Below are 21,084 nucleotides of genomic sequence, written 5' to 3' on the forward strand. Positions count from 1 at the left end.
AAATGTCATTTTAGTGTCAGAATGTGCAGAAGATATGTGGTTTGTGAAAAATGGGTCCAATATTTACTTTGGTGACCATGGGGCGACAGAATCGGTCATAATCTGTGTTCACATTCACTTCTCTCATTGGAGTTAACAGACTCAGGACATGTCACTAGTCTCTTGAAGCGGCGGAGTGGCGAAACCCATGTAACACAGATACAGGAAACTGACTCTCAGTGCGCCGCCTGGCAGCATTAAAAGCAGAACTACTCGTTTCTGTAACACCACATATCCTGAGGCAGTGAGGGTCCTTAACTCCTCATCATCAGCTCAGTCCTTGAACTTAACCTAAACTGTGTCCCCTAGCGGGTCTCTTAATGCACCAAACACTTGTGTTTTAAATTTACTCTGTAAGACTATTTGCATGTTTATGCTGATGTGTATTTATATTGTATTATTGATGTGTATTTGTTTTTGTCTAACCTTGCACACACCAAGACAAATTCCAATCAGTGTTTTTTCAGTCTTGTGAAGGGCTCATTGCATGGGTGGAATATGATCTCACAAAAGTCTAAAATGCAAGTCTCCTTCAAAAATAATCCAAGGCACACTGTAGAGTTTGTACAAAATTAAAATACCCTTATTTTACATGGTAATAATTGTTTAAAATGACCAACGCGTTGCGACTGACATAGGTCTTCATCAGGGTCATTGTCAGCATTCAGCAGTAGCTTGCACACCTATATTGTGTTACACTAATCAGTAGAGTTGGTGGGTAGTTCTCCACCAATGTGCAAGCCTACAGTATCGGTCCAAAACAAGGAAATGATACTGTACATCATCAATCGAGAGGAGAAAAATGGGGAAATAAGGGGAGGGGAACTGTAAGGAAGTGAAAGAAAGAAAGAGGAGATGAAGGGTAAACCACTGAATGCTGACAATGACCCTGATGAAGACCTATGGCGGTCGCAACACGTTGGTCATTTTAAAAACAATTATTACCATGTAAAATAAAGGCATTTTAATTTTGTACAAACTCTACAGTTTGCATTGAATTATTTTTGAAGGAGACTTGCATTTTAGACTTTTTTGAGATCATATTCCACCCATGCATTTAAGCCCTTTCACAAGACTGAATAAGCACAGTACACCTGAAGGATCCAAAGAGCCCCTGTATGTGATTACCACAAAGACCCAGCAGCGCTTCTACTCCGTCGTATCCAGTCAATGTTTCATAATGAATTATTGAATCTTTCACATTACACACAATCATTTAAATATATTGATTATAGAAGCTTTAAAGAAGACTGTCCAACTTTTATTTGAAGACTGCAGGAATAAGTATATCTCAAGAATAATACTGTATATCAGATGCTGTATATGAGGCTTTATAAAAGACAATAATTGATCAGCAAAAGTACCAAATTACTACTCAAAATCTTGTACTTGCATGAGATAACTACATCGATGCAAACAGACCCTCTTTACTCTCATCCTTGGGAAAAATTCAGTGTGTGTATTTCCATTTGTTTATGTGTGATAACTCACAGAGCCATCTCGAACTGTTCCAGCCATTTCTTCTTCAGTTCTCTGGTTTTGAAGAATAAATCGTATCCAGGCCCCCCACAGCTGTCCAGCAGGATGAACGAATAGGACCACTGTTGACAAACACACACTGTTAGCTTATTATGGACGCCTAATAGATGTACGGTCTGGTATAATTGGTGTTATAGAGTAGTATATAGACCTTCTTATTGTCCTTTTCTCCTGTGGTTTCGTCTCGTATCTGGTACTGCTGTAGCTCAATGATATCCTTTAGCTCAAACGTCTCTCCGCTCTTCTTCTTACAGATAAACATGGCTTTATCGAAGAGGAATGCATACCTGACGAACAGCCACAGATACAACAGGTCAGATACTTTAACACATGAGGGGTATAGGATACACTGAGACACAAACAACACACACCTGTCCTGTTTAGACTTTTTCTCCGGGCTGCAGATCTTCAGCTCTCCGTCGATCTTGGGGCGACCGTAGAAAGCTAGAGACTGAGTCTGAGGAGCAGAAGAGGATGACCGGTGAGGAAAAAACTCAATTAAAGAGCCAAAAATAAATTAAAACGGAATCATGTGACCTCACCATGTTTTCTATGGACAACTGGAAGGTGGTGATCTGCCTGATGATCTCGTTGTCTCGCTTCACCTCGTTCACACACTGCGCCAAGTCCTGCAAACAATCACACACACATAGACGAATGAATGAATGTTTAAATATCCTAAATTTAAGTTGGCGATTGACATAAACACACATATACGTAACACACTTACTCTCATGGCATCAAGAGCTGTGCGGAGGTTGTCCTTCTCTGCACAGTCAGTGGTGTGCTTCAACAACTCCTGCAGACACAAACAGACAAATTATAGACAAACTAGAGAAATGAATATGCACGGGTGTAATGCAGCTACACACCAGTGGTGGAGGAAGTACTCAGATCCTTAACTTAAGTGAAAGTACTAATACCACACTCTAGAAATACAAGTAGAAGTAAGTAAGTTTTTTAAGTAAAAGTCCTGCATTGATGTACTTAAATAAAAGTATATAAGTATAGATAATAATCATGGAAAATAATCAATGACAATGGATAATAATCAGGAAAATAAAATATGAAATGTACTCAATGCATCAATTATTACATATTATATCATTAGATTATTATTACTCATGCATTAATGTAAAAGCACGATTTTACTGTTGTTGGTCGAGGTGGAACTATTTTGTCTAGGACTGCAACCACTGATTATTTATATTATGGATTAATCTGCTGATTATTTTTTCTTCAATTAATCAATTGATTGTTTGGTTTGTGAAACTGAAAATAGTGAGAAAAGCCTGTTACATTTACACAGAGCCCAAATCAAAATGCTTGTTTTGTACAGCCAAAAGGTTGCAGGAATGAGTCCTTAAACCCGGAAATGAGTTAGCATTTTAGCACTTCCGGTTCTCTCTTCTGGAAGTCAATGGGTTATTTGAATGGGTTTTAAGTTTGATGCCTGAAATAAGGTCTGTGGTTAACACAAGCTTAAGAGAGATTTTAACGTTTTGTTCTACGATCTAAAATAGGTCAGTAAATACCCCACTTGTGAATTTTAAAGCCTTTATGTGTCTTAAAAAAGGCGGTTGCTAACAAGTGGCTAAATGAGACTAATCATGTGACCGTGGTGTAGTTTGTTTATAGCCTAACATTAGCTTTTTACTTCTGGTGATTACATTCACACTTCAGAAATCATAAAAGTGGTGTTCATTTGTGGAGATTATCTTACTGAACAAAACGTGTACGTATCATAAACGTTTGTTTCCCACAGAGTTTATTTTCTGCAATAATCCAAAATCCAATGGAAAAATCCCATTAGCTTTTTGTCGAGAGAACAGGGGCTTACTTCCTGGTTGGCCTACAAAAATACGTCATTCCTGCACCCCTGTATAGTCCAAAACCTCAAAACTATTCAAAATTAATTAAAAATAATGAAAAGGTAAAGCAGCAAATCCATGAAATGTTTTTGCATGAAATATGACGATTATCAAAATAGTTGCAAATTAATTTTCAGTCAGTCCTCTTATCGCTGTAAACTGCACTTTTACAGTATAACAAACAAAAAAGACTACTCAAATACCTCAAATAAGTAAAGTACTTACAGAGTAAATGTGCTTAGTTACATTCCATCAATGCTACAAACACATGAAACACACACCTGTGCAAACATACCTGTAACAGCAGGTGATATTTGAGGACCCTCTGCATAGGGACCATGAGTAAATCCCTGAGAGAAAAACGTCGACTATTTGCTCTGTTTGAACACTCCTGAGAGAGAGAGAGAGAGAGAGAGAGCGAGAGAGAGAGAGAGAGAGAGAGAGAGAGAGAGAGAGAGAGAGAGAGAGAGAGAGAGAGAGAGAGAGAGAGAGAGAAAGGGAAGTAAACATCTGCAGTAAACCATAGACGTGTTAAGAGGATGTTGTGCAGCAGACTCAGCCTTTCAGTTTTCCCTCGTGGCCAAATGCTGTACAAAACTCCCCTATGGCCCCTATGAAAGCATTTCCCATGTACAGTAGACCATCATTATAAAAGCCATGTCTGACAGGACACCTCAAACGGCACACAGGGCCAGTTACTACTCTTTGTATTATACATTCTTAAACCATGTAGTTTTAAAATTTGTCAAACCTAATTGAGGCGTAGAAATAATGTACAGTGACACTACCTTTAGTTCAGATTGAATCGGCACAAATTTGAACTTCAAACTATCTGAAACTACCTTTAAAGGCGCTAATACTGGACTGGAGGCATATCTGTTGCCTCTCAATGGCTCTCAACATGGCGACAACGAGCCGGTGTTATATCGAAGTCTGTTCCCCCGTCTAATAGTGTTTTGTGTGTTTAAGGGTAAGGGTTGGTTCAGGTTTAGGTAGGGGGGAAACATATCTACGGAGTAAACAGTAATCAACACAACAGCGACGGCTCGCAGCTAACGGTGCTAAAAGTGCTGACAGAACTAACAGTGTTAAGCTACTTCCTAATCTTCTGCTGCGTAAAAAAATACTGTTCAGTGCTTCTGTGTTTTAGAGTGTGTCTTCCTCACCTCCAGTTTCATTTTGATGTCCTCCCTCGTATTCGAAAGCTTGTCCAGGTGTTTTGTCGCCGTTTCCACTTGACTACAGTAACGTCCGTACAGTAAGAGCCTGAGTGGGGGCGAAGTATATTAGAACATCTTATAACGTACATGTATTTGTAGTGTATAACAGAAAAAGGTGTATCTGTGTGTACCTCTCCTTGTACTTCAGAAACACCTGGTACAGGTTCTTGGCTCCATAATCTAAGATGGAACTCCGAACCTCCACCAATAAATTACGATGGGTGTCGGCCAAATCCTACAAATATGCAGAAAACATATAAACAAGGCGAAATAAATAAAGGTAAAGATGAACTGTATACGTATCCAGGTTTAGATAATCTCGTCCCGTACCACTATGTTGATGAAGATACTCTCTATGTCTGGAGCCTGGAGAAACTTTTGAAGAGGCTTCATAAAGTGCTGCACAAAAACAGAAAGCATGGTTGTTACTCTCTCTTTAAATGTGCGTATAAATGTCTGTTTGCTTGTGTGCGTCTGTGTGCGAGTGACTTTTTCCCCATGTGTGATTTATATGTGTGTAAATGCATGGATCTCCTATCATCAATATGTTACTTGTTTCACACCTGTAATATAGATTCCAGTGTATCGGAGTATTTCTCTTCTGTCTGTCTGATCTCCAGCAGGCAGCACTCTCGTTTGTCGACCCCGGTCTTCTGCTGCTCCAGAAACACATACAGAAACATGTCAAATGAAGCATGAAGAGACCAGTAAAGAGGATATTTTTGTCTTAATCTTTATATATGTTAGCTGTAAAGGACAACATTTGTAGCATTAAGATTTGTTTTAACTTGTATCTTGATGCTGAATGCTAGAGGCGTTCTCTTTTTCTTCTACTGGTTATGTGATAAAGTATTTTTTGCTACTTCAGGCAGCATTTTTGGTTGTTTTTGGAGGCAATTTGTTCCATTGTTTCATACATAAAACTGTGGAAGCAGTAGTCCAATTGATGCATAAATATTTGACAAAAAATGGTACAATACTGGCATTGTGTCCCTTGAGGCCCTGTTAATTTCTAACCCTGACTCTCCTGAGGCCTCATTTGCACCAGCAACCGTAGTGTATCATAACCAGATTTTATGAATTATGCAGCTGGGTGACATTTACACATAATGTATTTCCTGGATGGGGCTGCTATCTGAAGTTATCTGTTAAAGTAGCTCCTGGAGACACATTGCAAAAAAATCTCTGCACAACTCTGGGTGGTTTGGATCAGTGGTTCCCAAACTGGGTGTCAAAACACCCACAAAATAAATCTGAGGGGTCGAGATAATTAACAGCAAAGGAAAGCAGAAATTATATTTATGCAACATAAAAATTGTGTTTATTTTTTCAGGCTGTCCTCTAATCTTTGCTTTTTTCTTGCAAATAACTGAATAATTGTACCGTCTAAGGTAATAATTAGGGCTGTCAATCGATTAAAATATTTGATCTTTATTAATCACATGATTGTCAATAATTAATCGAGATTAATCACAAATTAATGGCACGTTTTATCTGTTCAAAATGTACCTTAAAGGGAGATTTGTCAAGTATTTAATATTCTTATCAACATGAAAGTGGACAAATATGTTTGCTTTATGCAAATGTATGTATATATTAATTATTGTAAACCAATTAACAACTCAAAACAAGTAATGGATAATGTAGAGCGAGCCGGTCATTGTTGTGAAAGAAACTCTGACTAAAACAGTCCACAGAGTCCGACATCAGAATTGCGCCCATAGCAACTGTCTGTTATAAAGAAATAGCTGACCGTAGAACGCCGTGATTAACCAATCAGAATCGATTATCGCCGTGTAATAACAGGCAACGACAGCTGTCAGTGTGCTGACTTGACTATGACTTGCCCCAAACTGCTTGTGATTATCATAAAGTGGGCATGTCTGTAAAGGGGAGACTCGTGGGTACCCATAGAACTCATTTTCATTCACATATCTTGAGGTCAGAGGTCAAGGGACCCCTTTGAAAATGGCCATGACAGTTTTTCCTCGTCAAGATTTAGCGTAAGGTTGGAGCTTTATTTAGCCTCCTTGGCAACAAACTAGTATGACATGGCTGGTACCAATTGATTCCTTAGGTTTTCTAGTTTCATATGATACCAGTATCTTCACTCTAGCTTTAAAACTGAGCCTGCTACAAACTAAAAATTACAAGTTGCGTTAATGTGTTAAAGAAATTAGTGGCGTTAAAACAAATATGCGTTAACAAGTTATTATCGTGTTAACTTTGACAGCCATCGTTATAATCTAAATGTGACAAGAGGTCAAATTGCTTAATTTTAAGGCGTCACAAGACAATATTGTTGGGAACCACTGATTTAGATGATCAGACAGAGACCAGACCCTGGATTTCTTGGATGGTCAAAGCCTCCGGACAGCCCAAACCCTTGTTTTTGTTTGAGGTATAATGTTGTGTGGGGTCGACTCACTGCTTCAGGTGGTTCATCCGTCCTCATCAAGTCTTCATAGATCTCGTCTCCTTCGTTCTCTTCGTCCTCCACAAAGTCGTACAAGTCATCATCCTCGTCCACGGTGTCACTGATATACAAGATACATGCACACAACATTGTCATCATCATGATATTTGTCTTGTCAGTACAATCGCCACAGAGAAGCGGAGGGGTCTCTCATCGCCCTGAAGGGGTTTCTTTCACAACAATGACCCGCTAGCTGTACATTATCCCGCTTATTACACGGCTACTTGCTTAAGAAATCAATAATTTGACTCAAAACGGTCCGCCAGAGTGCGACATCAAAGCTGCGCTCATAACAACGGTCTGCTATAAAGAAATAGCAGACCGCCGTGATTAACCAATCAGAATTGAGTATACATCAATGCTGTGTAATAATAAGTAGTATTGTATGATTTATTATTCTAGATGTTTACTTTATTTAGATTTGATTTTTGATAGTGTTTTCTTATGCTAGTTATTTGTTTAGCTGAATTATGTTCTTGTTTAGTGAATTTGGTTTTTGTGTAATTAGTATTTTGTTTTCTTTTGTTTATGAGTTGGGTAACTCTGTGGGCACCCTCGGTTATATAGGTAGGTAGGCAGGTAGGACCAGCATGCATCTGGGTGGCCTTATGTTTTTTTTACCAGAACAAGGGAGGCAGCAACATCCATGTTTTCTTTGTGTTTTGTTTGCTTGCTTTTTTTGATAAATAAATCATCAGACACACATACATTTTGTATGGACAATGGACTTTTGCCTGCGTAAACCACATATCCCTGGAGCGTCAGTGGCCCTTTGATTTAAGTTTGATTGTGATTTTTCCGACAAACGGCCACTACACCATCTCTTAAATTTATGTTTAACGGTTTGGTAATTAGTGCTCTCTCTTAATTCAATGGGAAGACTGATTTTTTAGTAGGTGGTGGCTCTGATTTAGAAGACCAAACTTGTTACGTCTGTATTGTAGAACACAGTCCCCTCTGGTAGTTGTTGCCCTGCTACTGCTGCTATCCTTCCACATTATGAACTGACTCAGTGTGGGAGATGTCAGCCCTCATGCCCTCTTTTGAATATATAGAGGTATCAGCTGGGTACAACTTCAGAAGAAAAACAACAAAAGAAGAAAAAGACACATTTTAATGATACAATGTTTGGACCATCAAGGTCAGGTCAGATAATAAGGTTTTTTATGTATAAAATCGCTGAGTTTGGAATGATGGGTGCTTTTCCTAATTGTAGGTGCAGCTGTCATTTTTTTTACATGGAGGTTTACCTGCCGAAGATCTTGATGGTAAAAAAATATCATTACATTTTCTTTGGGAGGAGATTATCATTTGAAATAAAAACACTTCAGTCTCCTAACTGCTCATTTTGTTCTAATGGAAATCTAATGACCATATGGTTTGGGAACATCAGGGTAAACTTGAAGTATTAGTTTTGTATAGCAACTATTTTCTTGCACACTTAAAGTAATTTTGCTTTGTATTTTTATTTTATACTTATTTGTATTTCTTGCAGTCGGTATGGCCTGTATGTACTGTATGCCATGTGTCTGCACGTACTGATGTGTTGTTGAAAATTGTATCTCTTCATCCTCAAGATTATTATTTTAACATTGTAGAAAGACTCACTCTATCTGGTCAGACAGGCCACTGTAGATCTCATCATCAGGAAGGCATCCTTCCAGAGGGAAAGGCCTAAAGGAAGAAAGGTGTAGGGAGAATGACAATAACATGAATATTGTTATCAAGTATTTAATGTTCTTATAGACGAAGCCGGGTTGTAGGTGGAAGTAGACAAGCCTCCATTACTGCCGTGGCACTAAGCAACACTGTAATGTGTGTAAAGGATTTCACTTTGTCATATGTTAAGTCAAGCCCAAGATGACGTCCTCAAATGTCTTATTTTGTCCACAACTCAAAGATATTCAGTTTACTGTTATAGAGGAGTAAAGAAACAAGAAAATATTCACATTTAAGAAGCTGGAATCAGAGAATTGTTCTCTAAGAGTAAAACCCAGTTGTAATAATATATAATATGTCTTCATAGGAGAAGTTCTAACTGTTGGCAAATACTGTACATTAATAAACACTTAAAAGTGCCCTTATATCTGTGTACAACTACATTACAGTGTATTATAAACCATTTAAAAGATGTTTTACACGGCTCATAAATGCTAAAAAAGGGGGGGTATAAAGCAACACAAACGCTGCATTATCACTTCAATTACGTAACAGAGGAAGGAAGTTACTTACTGGAGTCTTCCTTGTGTAGCAATGGATGAGTGAGAGAGGATGGACAACGTGTCTATAACCTGTCACGCACACACACACACACACACACACACACACACAGACAAACAGCATATAGTTAGTATTTCCTGAACAGAAAGAGAGAGACACAGACTTGTAGAGAAACAGTGAGAGCTGTTTCACACTTCAAACATTGACGTTGAATAATTCTCCACCAACCTGGTTTCACTCTTATTCTAACACTGTTTGACTGTGAGAACTGCAGTATCGTGATGAGTTAACTCAGATAAACAATTTCATGAGAGATGTGATCAGAAACAAACTCAAAGATAGCACGCGGCCATCAAAATTAAACTGATTGTTTTTTCTGATTAAACAACAACGTGTCAGTGAGCTCTAATATCTCGGCCTATCTGGACTTGGTGTTATGTGTTTTAATGTTTTATAACTTCTCCCTCTTCAAAAGCACCTTTGACTTCTGCACTAGTTGTAACTTCTTCCAGAGTTGCAGTGAGAAACACATCAAAATTCAAAAGCTGCCTCCTGAACTAAGGTTCTTTTCTTTCAGAGAGACAAATAAAAAGACGTTGGGCCTCTCTTTCATGACACGTCTGTTGAAATAAAATAATCCTACTGTCCAAATAAGGAATATATTTCTCAGTCAGTACTGCTGAACTTTTTTAGTCTGATTTCTACATTTTTTATTCAAGACAGAGAGAAGAGGAAAGACAAAACAAGAAGTGAAAGTCTACAGGAGAAGTTTAGAGAAAAAAACATTTGAATAGACTGATTTACAGTAATGCTTTAAAAAAGACTTTAAAATTAGACATTTTGGGAAAAACGCTGACAATCTTTCTGGTGTAAAGTTAGATGAGAAGATCGATACCACTTTCATGTTTGTTCGTTAAATATGAATTTATTGCTAGCAGCCGCTTAGCATAGCATAGCACAAAGACTGGAAACACTGTAGTGTTGTGCACATGACAATGAAGAACTTGAACAAACAAAATCCACCTACTTCTAAATCTCATTAATAATCACATTATATTTTGTTTGTTTAATCCACATAAAAAAATGGAAGTATAAAAATGAAAACTTGTTGTTTAAGGAGGAATATATCCAGGACTACACACAACCACCCCCAAAAAATGGTGAACTGTCGTTTTTACCAAAACACATTTTTAAATGCAGAACTTTGACACCGAAAACACACCAGAGCAGCGGCGAAGCTGCGACCTCCAGAGATCTGCAAGGCTGTCTATGTCAATGTCTATGGAAAGCTGAGGCGAAGTGCGGCCAAACTAAAAGTTGGGGATAGTTTAACTTTTAGCGCCGACGGACGTGCGGCCAGAGAGGACCCGCAGCTAATCAGTAAACAGAGTCCTGTGACTCCTGTGACATGTTGACCTATGTTAAAAAAGAACTTCTTCCCACCTCAAACAGGAACACGCCTCCCGGCCGCTGAACAATGTAATTATTGCGGCAAGCTGCACTTCGCCGTTGCCTGGTGTGGTTCTCTATATAATATTCAGAGCATTACCGAGCAGCGAACAACTACTTCCTATGTAAAGATATAGAGGAGTAATGTCTACCTGAGCAGAGAATGAAGTCGCTCTCCCTTTGTGTCTTGTAATCTGAGTTTATCTGTGCTTTGTTCAGATAGCCGGACCGGCCGTGTGTGTTTTTTTTTAGTGCATGTTTGAGCGTGCCCCACTGGCTAGCTCACGGCTGCTGCTCTGCACTGTGCTCATACGGCGGTTACAGCTGATAACGCCGTCCCCACCATGACCGTTTCCCTCCAGGTAAATACTGTTAGCTCTGTCAGCGCTGTTGCCGTTGTTTGCACTGTTAGCTGTGAGCTAACATGTTGAGAGCTGGGTGGAGGCAATGGAAATGCTCTGAATATTGAATTTAGCACCTTTAACTTGTAGGGAGGTATTTTCAGTGTGGTATTACTACTTTTAAAAGGATCTTCATACTTCTTCTACCATAAATCATGCTGTTCAGATAACACCACGCCTATGTGTTTACTGTATTTAATGTACTGGTTGACTGACTGGAAGCAGTAAAGTGAAAAGAGAAGCTCAGTGACAGTAACACTCTGTTAACTAAACAAAAAGAACAAGTGCTCTAAAAAGACCCCACAGACATCTTGAGGTTCAGCTCCTGTTGACTCATTTCGTTCTTAAAGACACAGCTTCCTCTTACCTTGTACATACAAATCAAACAAGTGCACATTTCAATTCCCCTATTGTTCACACTAAAGCGCTGTGGCTGCACTGCACCGAAAGTGAAAGAGAGCTGTGAAATACTGAATTCATTCGTTCACTCAGACGCTTCAATTAGAGAATCACCAAAGTGCTTCCTGTTAGGGCTGTGTGGGTGTCTGCAAGCTGCAGTGAGGAGTCAGGATTCTGCTCACGCTTCTGACTTCTACCATAATGACTGGAGTAAGAGTGCACAATGTGTTTCCCTCCTGCAGGAGTCATAATTACTGTGCTGTACTGTAATGGATGGATGGATGGATGGAAAGATGGAAAGATGCGATGGGGTGATACCTTTGCGAAGTCTCGAACATCAAACAGGTCAAAGGCCTCAAACAGTTCACTCTTTCTGAGTTGAAACTTCTCCTGACAAACTCCCAGAAACGTCCGGATATTCTTCAGGCACAGGAACTAAAAGCAAACACAAAAGTTACTTTACTTTTACTGAAACGATCGGTTGATTAATTGATCGACACAACATTTATCAACTACAATTTGAATTTATTGTCTATCAAATTGATAATCTATCAAAAGTTTAAGTCATTTATCAAAGATCAACACTGCAGCCACGCTAGACGTTTTGTGAGGCTGTACTTGAAGCTAAATACTAACATAAGCATGCTAACATGAACACAAAGACAATAGCAGGATTAATATTTACCATGTTTACCCTTATAGTGTAGCATGTTAACATTCTAATATTGCTAATTAGCATGGAAATGCCACTGGTGAGAAAAAGCCAGTGGATCACCAAATCAGTGGGATTCATCCTCTGGGGAACGTGAATGTCGGTACAAAATGTCATGGCGATCCATCAAAGAGTGGTTAAGATATTTCAGTCCGGACCAAAGTGATGGTGATCGACTCAACTAACCGACCGACATGCTGATAGCACCACTAAAAAAATTAAAGCACTACCTGTGGCATCATTCAGCATAAACACACATACAAACCTTGACAACTACAATCTAGACTAAACATTTAAAAGACAAAATAACGTGGCATTACAAACAAATGGAAGATGACCGTAAAGCTGGCATATATAAAGCAAAACCAGTGTTAAACATCACATAAAACATCCAGATTTCAAACAGACTCAATAGATATTTTTGACCATTGTATGATCAAAATATTGTTGAAAATAGTGGGCAACTCCGGAGTCTGAAAACCCTGTGCCTTAAACTTGCTTTATTTCTAACAGCCAGCAGGGGGCGACTCCTCTGGTTGCAAAAAGAAGTCTGATTGTATAGAAGTCTATGAGAAAAATGACCCTACTTCTCACTTGATTTATTACCTCGGTAAACATTGTAAACATGAGTTTATGGTCTCAATCACTAGTTTCAAGTCTTCAATACAGCATGATGTTCATTTAGTAAATTATGGTCCCATTTAGAGTCAAATAGACCATAAAGCAGGGGATGATTTAGGGCGTGGCTACCTTGTGATTGACAGGTTGCTACTAGGGCTGTTGCAATAACCGCAATATTGCAATACCCTACTATTGACAAGCCAAGGGGATGGCAAGCAACCGCCACAACCGCTATGTTCACATTTTTTCTTTTTAAAATCTTTGCAAAGGGATTCATTGCTCGCAAACTGTATATCCAGAGCAAGTGCTCTACCTTGTGTGGACATTTTTACTTCTGCAGATATCTGTATCATAGCAACCAGATGCAACCAATTCTAGTGTTCTGCATTTAACTATAAATATAAGTTATTACATGAGTATTTCAGTATTGCATTAGTTTTAAAACTGTCATCTTTGTCATTTAAAAAGCAACAGAATACCTCATAATAGTCTTACAATAAAGCTTATTTATATAGCACTGAAATTAGTATAAATTAAGTAATTTGCGAAAAAAAAAAAAAAAATTGTCAATGATGCAGCATATCGCACTGTTGAGCCAACCATTATCACCGCAGGGGAAATTGGGTGATGTCACGGTGAATACGTCCACTTCTTATATAGTCTATGGTTGAATATCATGACATCAGCTGTTTGTCTAATGAGCAAATTATTTAACTTTCTCACATTAAGTGATTCAGTTACTAAATAAACAGTTGCACTTCTTATCAAAGTGTATGTAAATGCTGCACAGCCACACAGACCACAGGAACACGAAGAGCACTGAACCAACACAAAGAAATGTCCGATACTAAAAGAAGCAGTACGAAGGGCAGACTTTTATATCTAATATATATAACTACAATAGAAACCACAGAGAGCGCAGTGCACAGTGTGTCTGACAAGTTGGTCAGACATATGTTGTTTTACATAACTTCCTGAACCAGCTGCTCTCTCTCGCTCTTTCTGTGTCTCTGTCTGTTCAGCAGTGGGAAATGGGGAACTCTAATTTGAGAAAAGGGGAAACGCTGAGATCTAACTGATACTGCTGCACACATCACATCACTCTGTCAGGCACACAGTGATACATCCATGCAGCATAGCATAGTGTTGCAAGAGCACAGGGAAGATCCTCTACTTGTGTAATATCATCAGGTGAGTGTGTGTGTACACGTCAGAGTGGACTCCCGTCTTCTGTTAATCACCGGATGTTTCTTAACCGCTCTTGACCTCACAGGATTTCCCAGAGTTTCACATGCACATGTCGAAGCACATTAACCACTGCACACACACACACACACTTGAAGACATCACGGTGAGTCCTATCAGATACAATCAAGGATTCCCCTCGAGACATTTAGGCAAATAATCACGTGACATCCTGTCTCTTCTTCTTTGTCACACACTCTTTGTTCTCTGTCTTTCTCATGTCTCCGTCTAATATTTTGCTCACCCCCTGACTTTGAATCCTCTCTGCCCCTCAGACACAACCCATCTTGGTGTTTTTCTTAATTCTGCCAGATTATGTTTTCAAACCAGTTTGCTTGACTGCTTGTTTATTAGTTAGGATGATATCTCAAAAGCTTGACAAGAGGATGAAATTTGGGGAAAAGACAGTCCATGATCCAAGTTTTTAGTGTGGATCTGGATTTGGGTTAACCCAGGTATTGTCAGAAAAACATTCTTAAAGTAATAGTCGGGAAATATGATTATTCACTTTCTTGTTGAGAGTTAGATGAGAAGATTGATGCCACTCTCAAGTTTGTACAATAAATATGCTGGAGCCAGCAGCCAGCAGCCAGTTAGCTTAGCTTAGCATAAAGACTGGGGACGGAAGGAAAACGCTAGCTTGGTTCTGTCCAAAGGTAACAAAATCCACCTACCAGCATCTCTAAAAGTTCACTAATCAACCAACACGTTCTCATCCCAACTCGTCGTATACTGACGCTTTGTCAGTCACTTTTCGGTCGCAGTAAACACATGGTAAATGTTGTGAATTAAACAAAAACGCTTGCTTTGGTTTAGGCAACAAAACCACTTGGTTAGGTTTAGGAAAAAAACATCATGGTTGGGCTTAAAATTAGCACTTGACGTTAGCACGGAACACGAACAAACAGCCGATTGTAAAGTGAAAGTGAAACTAAACGCACGGGACACGAACATCGGTCTCCTGGATGAAAGCCTTGTGTTGTTGGACCCATCCACCTCCCCTCCCATCCGCCCTGTGTGTGTGTGTCTTTCGCTCTTTAAACTATGTCACCACAGCACTTTCCCTGAGCGTCTACTGTTGCCGTGGATGGCCTTACATTTTAGTTAATGGAAAGCCCGCTGCATCTCATACCGCCGCTAAAGGGTGCCTTGTGCGGCGGCATCAAACGGCAAGACAATTCGTCGGTATTTGAATGAGAACGGGCTGAATCAACATGTTACAGTCTATCTTGTTTGTTTAATCTGTACAAAAAACAAAATGTAAATGCGACAACCTGTTTTACAGGGGGTTTTGCGTCGGGTTGTTTCTCGGCTGAGATTTAGCTGCCAGGCTACAGAAAGTTACTGCTCACGGTCAAGAGATACTCTGGATATAACGGCATATGTAACAGATATAATGTGATTAGTAGTGAGCTTTAGAGGTGCTGGTGGGCAGATTATGTCTCCTTTAGACAGGCCAGGCTAGCTGTTTTCCCCTGTTCCCTGTCTTAAAGCTAAGTTAGTTAAAACATATTGACAAAATCTCATTGCACATGCTTTGTTTTACTTTCTAGTTGTTTCTCTTTGTCTGTTCTTCTTCATCATCATCCCCTCCTCACACTCTACACCTCTACGCTCCCCCGATGTGAGCAGATACAGATCACAGTATTTTCCTATCGGACAGCCTTGGGGCTTCAGTGCTGCTGCCTGGTCGCTAAGGAAATGGCCTATGGAAATGGATCAGGAAGAGGTTTGTGTGTGTGTGTGAGTGTGTTACCTGGGACATCTGTGGACGCAGATTGATCTCTCTCAGGTTGACGGCCTGAGGCAGCAGGTTGTTGAGCAACTGGCAGAGCAGCACACCATCTCTCAGAGCCTGAGCCAGGTCACACACCTGGTACAGCACACACACACAAACACACACAAAATCAGACTGGTGAACCAAGATGATGTGTGTTCATGTGCAGGTGTGTGTGTTGTATGTGAAACAGCTGATTTACCTGTGCGCCCTCCCATGTGACCCGGTGGTTCTCAGGAAGAACTCGACAGTCGATCAACCACATCGCACACTGCCGCCACAACTCCATCTTTGTTTCCTGATAGATAGATGAGACAAGACTTTGCTACACCACATATATTCTCACAGGCACAATATTCAGTAACGAGTGAGCACTATTGCTCTGTACAACACCCAGTAGCAGTAAATCAGTCAGTCAGATCAAGTTAACGCTCTCCTGACAATCAGAGAGGAGTTAGCTTCACAAGAAGCCAGGAACAAAGTTTTTTAGATTATTTGTGGAGTTTCAAACTGAATTCAAATGTATTCACTGTCTGAATTCACACATATGAAAATCCCTTGAGGCGTGACAACTTTTGCTCCCTCATTACACAAATAAAGAAGTTCTAAATCTCACTTAGTCAGTTTTACTTCTGTTTTCCTTGGTGAAGTGGAACCTGGATATGGAAATTATTGAAGATGTATTCAATCAGTCTGAGACCAAATCAGTTGGCCTACAGCGAACACTGCAGCAGCCACTCTCACTCCGTCCTTTCAGTGAAATATTGAAGCGGCCTTCTTGAAACCTGGTAAAATAACAAAAAGGCCACTACTCCACTAGAAAACGTAATCATTTTTTCTACCTTTATATCAGTGTAGGATGAGTATTACAAACAGCTCTCACCTTCAGTTTCTCCTGGCACTTCTATGTCTTCTTTCTCGGTGTTCTCCTCCTTTCATTATCTCATTGACAGACTTCAGCGCTCTCGTTCTGCCTTTCTTCCGTGGTGGGTGTTCTGCAGAGCTGCACTGTGTCGAAGACTTTTAACTTCATCCCGCAACTTCCTTTTTCCTCTGACGCACCCTCACAGCCGTACACACATGCACACACACACACGTACACACATGCACACACACACACGTACACACACACCAACTGCTGCTGCTGCTGCTGCTGCGGCTGTTGCTGCTGCTATGAGTGGTGCATGTTGATAAAAGCAGAGTGTGATCTCTGTGTGAAATGGTGTGAATTATAGAAGAGAATAAGAGTGAGTGTGTATACGTGCAGTACAGAACGCAAGTTTAACAAACTATAAATGTGTTGCAAGGGCAACCACAACATTATTTAGACAGCCCCTCCCAAACAAACCTCTAATGTGGTAAAATGACCTTATTTGAGGTAGTCGATGCAAATGTTATTTAAGTTTATGGAGGTCATATGGACAATTTATTAAGAATCTGGCGATATGATACGTATCATGATACAGGGGTTACGATTCAATATATTGCAATATATTGCAATACTGTAAGCAAGGCGATATATTGCTATTTTTTAAATCTAGTTTAGGAAAACTGTCATAGTATAAAGAACACAAAGCCATATGCATAAAATCTGAGTAATTTGTTTTAAAAACGTTTTTATACAATCAGAACAGTGGGATCTGCATTTTAATTTGTCACAGTCCCTGTAACATCAACATCATAGCACCACTTTGAGAGGGCACATACACTGAGAGGGCGCATATCTTTGCAAATTAAATAATTAGGGCTGTGAATCGATTCAAGTATTTATAGCTAGTATGACATGGTTGGTACCAATGGATTCCTTATGTTTCTAGTTTCATATTATGCCAGTATTTTCACTCTAGCCTTAAAACTGAGCCTACAGGAGCTAGGAGCTACACCCTAAAAATCGCAAGTTGCGTTAAAGAAATTAGTTGTGCATTAATGCGTTAGTATTGCTTTAACAGCCCTAGAAATAAAGTATTGACTGAGTTAATCTTTGCATGTAAACTATTAATAAAAAAAATCAATAGTGTTTTTGGGACTCAATACAGTATCCCAAAATATAATATCGTGATGCTCGATATTTTCAAACACCCATACAATTTAGAAGCATCAAGTTGAAAGTTTCTTCACAAAGATCCACAAGATGTCTCTAAAATGCTGTAAGAATAACACAATAACAAAAGATTAAATATGTTACAGTATGTTAAGAGGAAACTACAAAAGTAAAATCCTATATCTATATATGAGCAGCAGCGAGACAGACTGCTGTCATGATATCATTTAAAGAAAAATCCAGGAGCTGCTTAATGAATAATGGAGCAGCTGCACGGACACTGACAGCACCCAGTGGTGATTTTAATGGATTCACAGCTGAGAATCTCACCAATCAAAACTCCTTCACATGTAACATCTCAAACAAAGACTCTATGAGTCACTTATTTAGTGTCACTGGATCAGCAAAAAGACTTAACCAGTGATATCAGTAATTAAAGCCATTAAGTTCTGATGTAAAACACAGGGTGACACATTTGATGTACATTTACTCAAATGCAATTCTGAGGTACTTGCTCCTTCACTGCAATTAGAGGGAAATATTGTACATTTTAGTCCTCTACATTATTTTGAATGCTGTAGTTATTTGCAGATTTTCCATGCAAAACCCATGACCAATTCAAAATATTATGAACTGTTAAAAATGAAGTATCCAACAGTATGTAACATACTTAAAATTATCTATCTGACGAGCAGCTACAACATATACACTTCGACAGGGACAATTTTCTTGCATTATGAGTGCTTTTACTCCTATTCACAAATTTGTATGGCTGATTTAGGAGTTTTTATCATTAATAGTCCAGAGCATAAATGATTCGACCAGACTAACAAACTGTATTTATCACTATATCACTGTATACTGTGATATTCTTCACTGACTGAAAATAGATGTTACTGTGTTAGAAGCACAGCATATCGATGGAGAACAAAATAACTATATTTAAGTTGCAGTCTTTTCTGCAGTCAAACATAACAGAGGGAAGGGTGTGTTGATATGCCTCCACTGAAGCAGAACGTTTCAAACTCTACGTATGTAAGAGATGTGATCAAGAAGGAAGAGTAGCTTTTAAGGGCCTGATTGAGGGGTGGAGAAATGCATTTACTGCTTGCTGTAGGCTATAACTCATATGACACAAACGTTTTCACTTCCCTGCATCCTCTCAAAAAAACATCATAAGGAGTGACAAGTGAATAATAATAATGATAATAATAATACATCAAACTTACATTTTGCCAAGGGGAAACTGTGTTTTCACCTTTCCAGCTACAGTTCATCTTCTGGAGCTTCATCATAACCAAGGACACTTTGATAGGACAGATGGTTGCTGCTGTGAAAGCTTGAAACACGGTTTGCAGATTGAGGACGGTTTCTTCAAAGGGCACTCCAGTGATTTAGTAATGCACGTCCATAAAGTTGGGGGACCTGTGAGAGATAGATAAAAAACAAAAACAACAGTCAAAATGAAAGCAGTGGAGAACTTTTAGCTGAGATTTGCTAACTTAGTCCATAAATGCTTAAACCTACATTACCCATAATGCTCCATAGCATATTTTCTTAGATGCTCCCAGCCTAGTAAACAACACCCATGTCTTTCTAATTCAGTGCTCCTAGTTTGTGATCAAGACATAATGCAATTTAACAGGTTGAGTGGTAGTCTTCATGATAAGTAAATTTACCTTTTATGTGTAAAATTGGTGGAGTGCCCCTTTAAATCACTGGTTCCCAACCTGGGGGTCACCAAAACTGTGTGGGGGTTCGCTAGGCCTTTTTGATTTTAAGGGGTGTATCAACTTTTTATAAATATGCAGTTGGCTAATATCTCAGCATTTCATTAATTTCTGTGAATAAAAAAGTAAATGAAATAGTCATTTTTAAAGTTTACTGTAGATTATTATTTAATATACCGGTATGAACCTTTTGCCTTCCCTCTCTGCTGAACAGCAGCATCCTGCATTAGAAATGTATGCAGTTAAATCAACCAAAGAGCTAATTGAACAATGGCCAAGCGTCAAGGAGAAGAAAACACTGAATTTGTCAAAAAAAAGAAGAAGTAAGTAAATCAAAAAAAGACATAATACAGAGAATTGTAACAGGAAAACGTATCTCTGATGCAATATTCATAGGAAATGATCTGCTCAAAATTCATTCAAATTGCTCATTTTACACAAACTTCCTGCAGTTATTGCGTTCACTATTTGGGTTAATTATACAGTTGTTCTAAACTATTATTGTTATGCATTGAATATAATATGAAATATCCATAAAATATGTCACTTAGTCAGGGGTCTTCAGTTTATTCAATGATAGAAAAGGAAAAAGGTTGGGAACCACTGCTTTAAATCACCCTGAGAGAAAAGGCCTGTATCACTTTTTACTTCAACACTAGGTGTCAGCCTTATACACATCACCTTTTATTCCTGCAGATACTGTATCTCCTGACAGCCTGCCTGGACAGACAGGTTGCCAGACGCATGCATGCCTATCTCTGACTTGACATGTTGACAGCTGCCTAACAGTCTTACATTTTCATATCCCCTCTTCTTGTTTTTCTGAACTCTATCTCTCTCTCTCTTGACATGCCTCAACCTGCGCTCTCCGCCTCCTCCTGAGAGCTCATGGTAATTCCTGCGCTGTGATTTGCTGTTGTCTGAGGGGCACTGTGTGCCCACTGCACAATCTGATTGGTCTTTTGAGAGACCCTACAGGTTTGAGGGGTAGCGGGCTTCCACTGTTACCACAAAGAGAAAGTGAGAGACAGACTTAATGACAGAGGTTGCAACTCAGGTGAGAGCAGCTGCAAAGGAGGAAGGAAAACAGAGGGAAAGTAAGAAAAGAAAGAGGCATTATGAGATAGAAATATAACAAGGAGAACGGAGAGAAGTAATATTCCAGAGTGCTTCGGTGGACCCTGCAAACAGGTAGGTGTTACATACTGTAGCTGCTGCAAGGCAAACAACACAGGAGCTCTCTGCTTGCGTGTCTGGTTGGCTGATTTCTTAAAGTAAGCTGATGTCACTTTACTGTTTCATTAGTACTTTACTCAGACACTTTAGCAGGAAAAACATGTACAA

The 21,084-nt window shown here is 39.2% G+C and overlaps 1 protein-coding gene across 6 annotated transcripts in view; it reads right to left on the minus strand.

Annotated features, from left to right (window-relative positions):
* The window catches only part of vav1 (vav guanine nucleotide exchange factor 1), a 37,975-nt gene that overhangs the window by 9,360 nt on the left and 7,531 nt on the right, over positions 1-21,084 (minus strand). For 3 of the 6 annotated variants that reach the window (XM_074629706.1, XM_074629705.1, XM_074629704.1), the window contains exons 2-19: positions 19,240-19,435; positions 16,853-17,140; positions 16,172-16,267; positions 15,949-16,065; positions 11,933-12,049; positions 9,378-9,436; positions 8,754-8,819; positions 7,098-7,206; positions 5,233-5,325; positions 5,000-5,068; positions 4,801-4,904; positions 4,616-4,715; positions 3,745-3,840; positions 2,309-2,377; positions 2,121-2,207; positions 1,950-2,035; positions 1,730-1,865; positions 1,531-1,640 (exon numbers count right to left, since the gene is read on the minus strand). In XM_074629706.1, the coding sequence (XP_074485807.1) occupies positions 1,531-1,640; positions 1,730-1,865; positions 1,950-2,035; positions 2,121-2,207; positions 2,309-2,377; positions 3,745-3,840; positions 4,616-4,715; positions 4,801-4,904; positions 5,000-5,068; positions 5,233-5,325; positions 7,098-7,206; positions 8,754-8,819; positions 9,378-9,436; positions 11,933-12,049; positions 15,949-16,065; positions 16,172-16,258 (1,505 nt within the window). In that variant the 5' untranslated portion in view covers positions 16,259-16,267; positions 16,853-17,140; positions 19,240-19,435. Of the gene's footprint in view, positions 1-1,530; positions 1,641-1,729; positions 1,866-1,949; positions 2,036-2,120; positions 2,208-2,308; positions 2,378-3,744; positions 3,841-4,615; positions 4,716-4,800; positions 4,905-4,999; positions 5,069-5,232; positions 5,326-7,097; positions 7,207-8,753; positions 8,820-9,377; positions 9,437-11,932; positions 12,050-15,948; positions 16,066-16,171; positions 16,268-16,585; positions 16,626-16,852; positions 17,180-19,239; positions 19,436-21,084 lie in introns of all 6 variants that reach the window. The other 3 variants (XM_074629703.1, XM_074629702.1, XM_074629700.1) reach the window with 3 other exon arrangements.

The sequence above is a fragment of the Sebastes fasciatus genome, chromosome 3 (genome assembly GCF_043250625.1).
Source record: "Sebastes fasciatus isolate fSebFas1 chromosome 3, fSebFas1.pri, whole genome shotgun sequence".
Lineage (NCBI taxonomy): Eukaryota > Metazoa > Chordata > Actinopteri > Perciformes > Sebastidae > Sebastes > Sebastes fasciatus.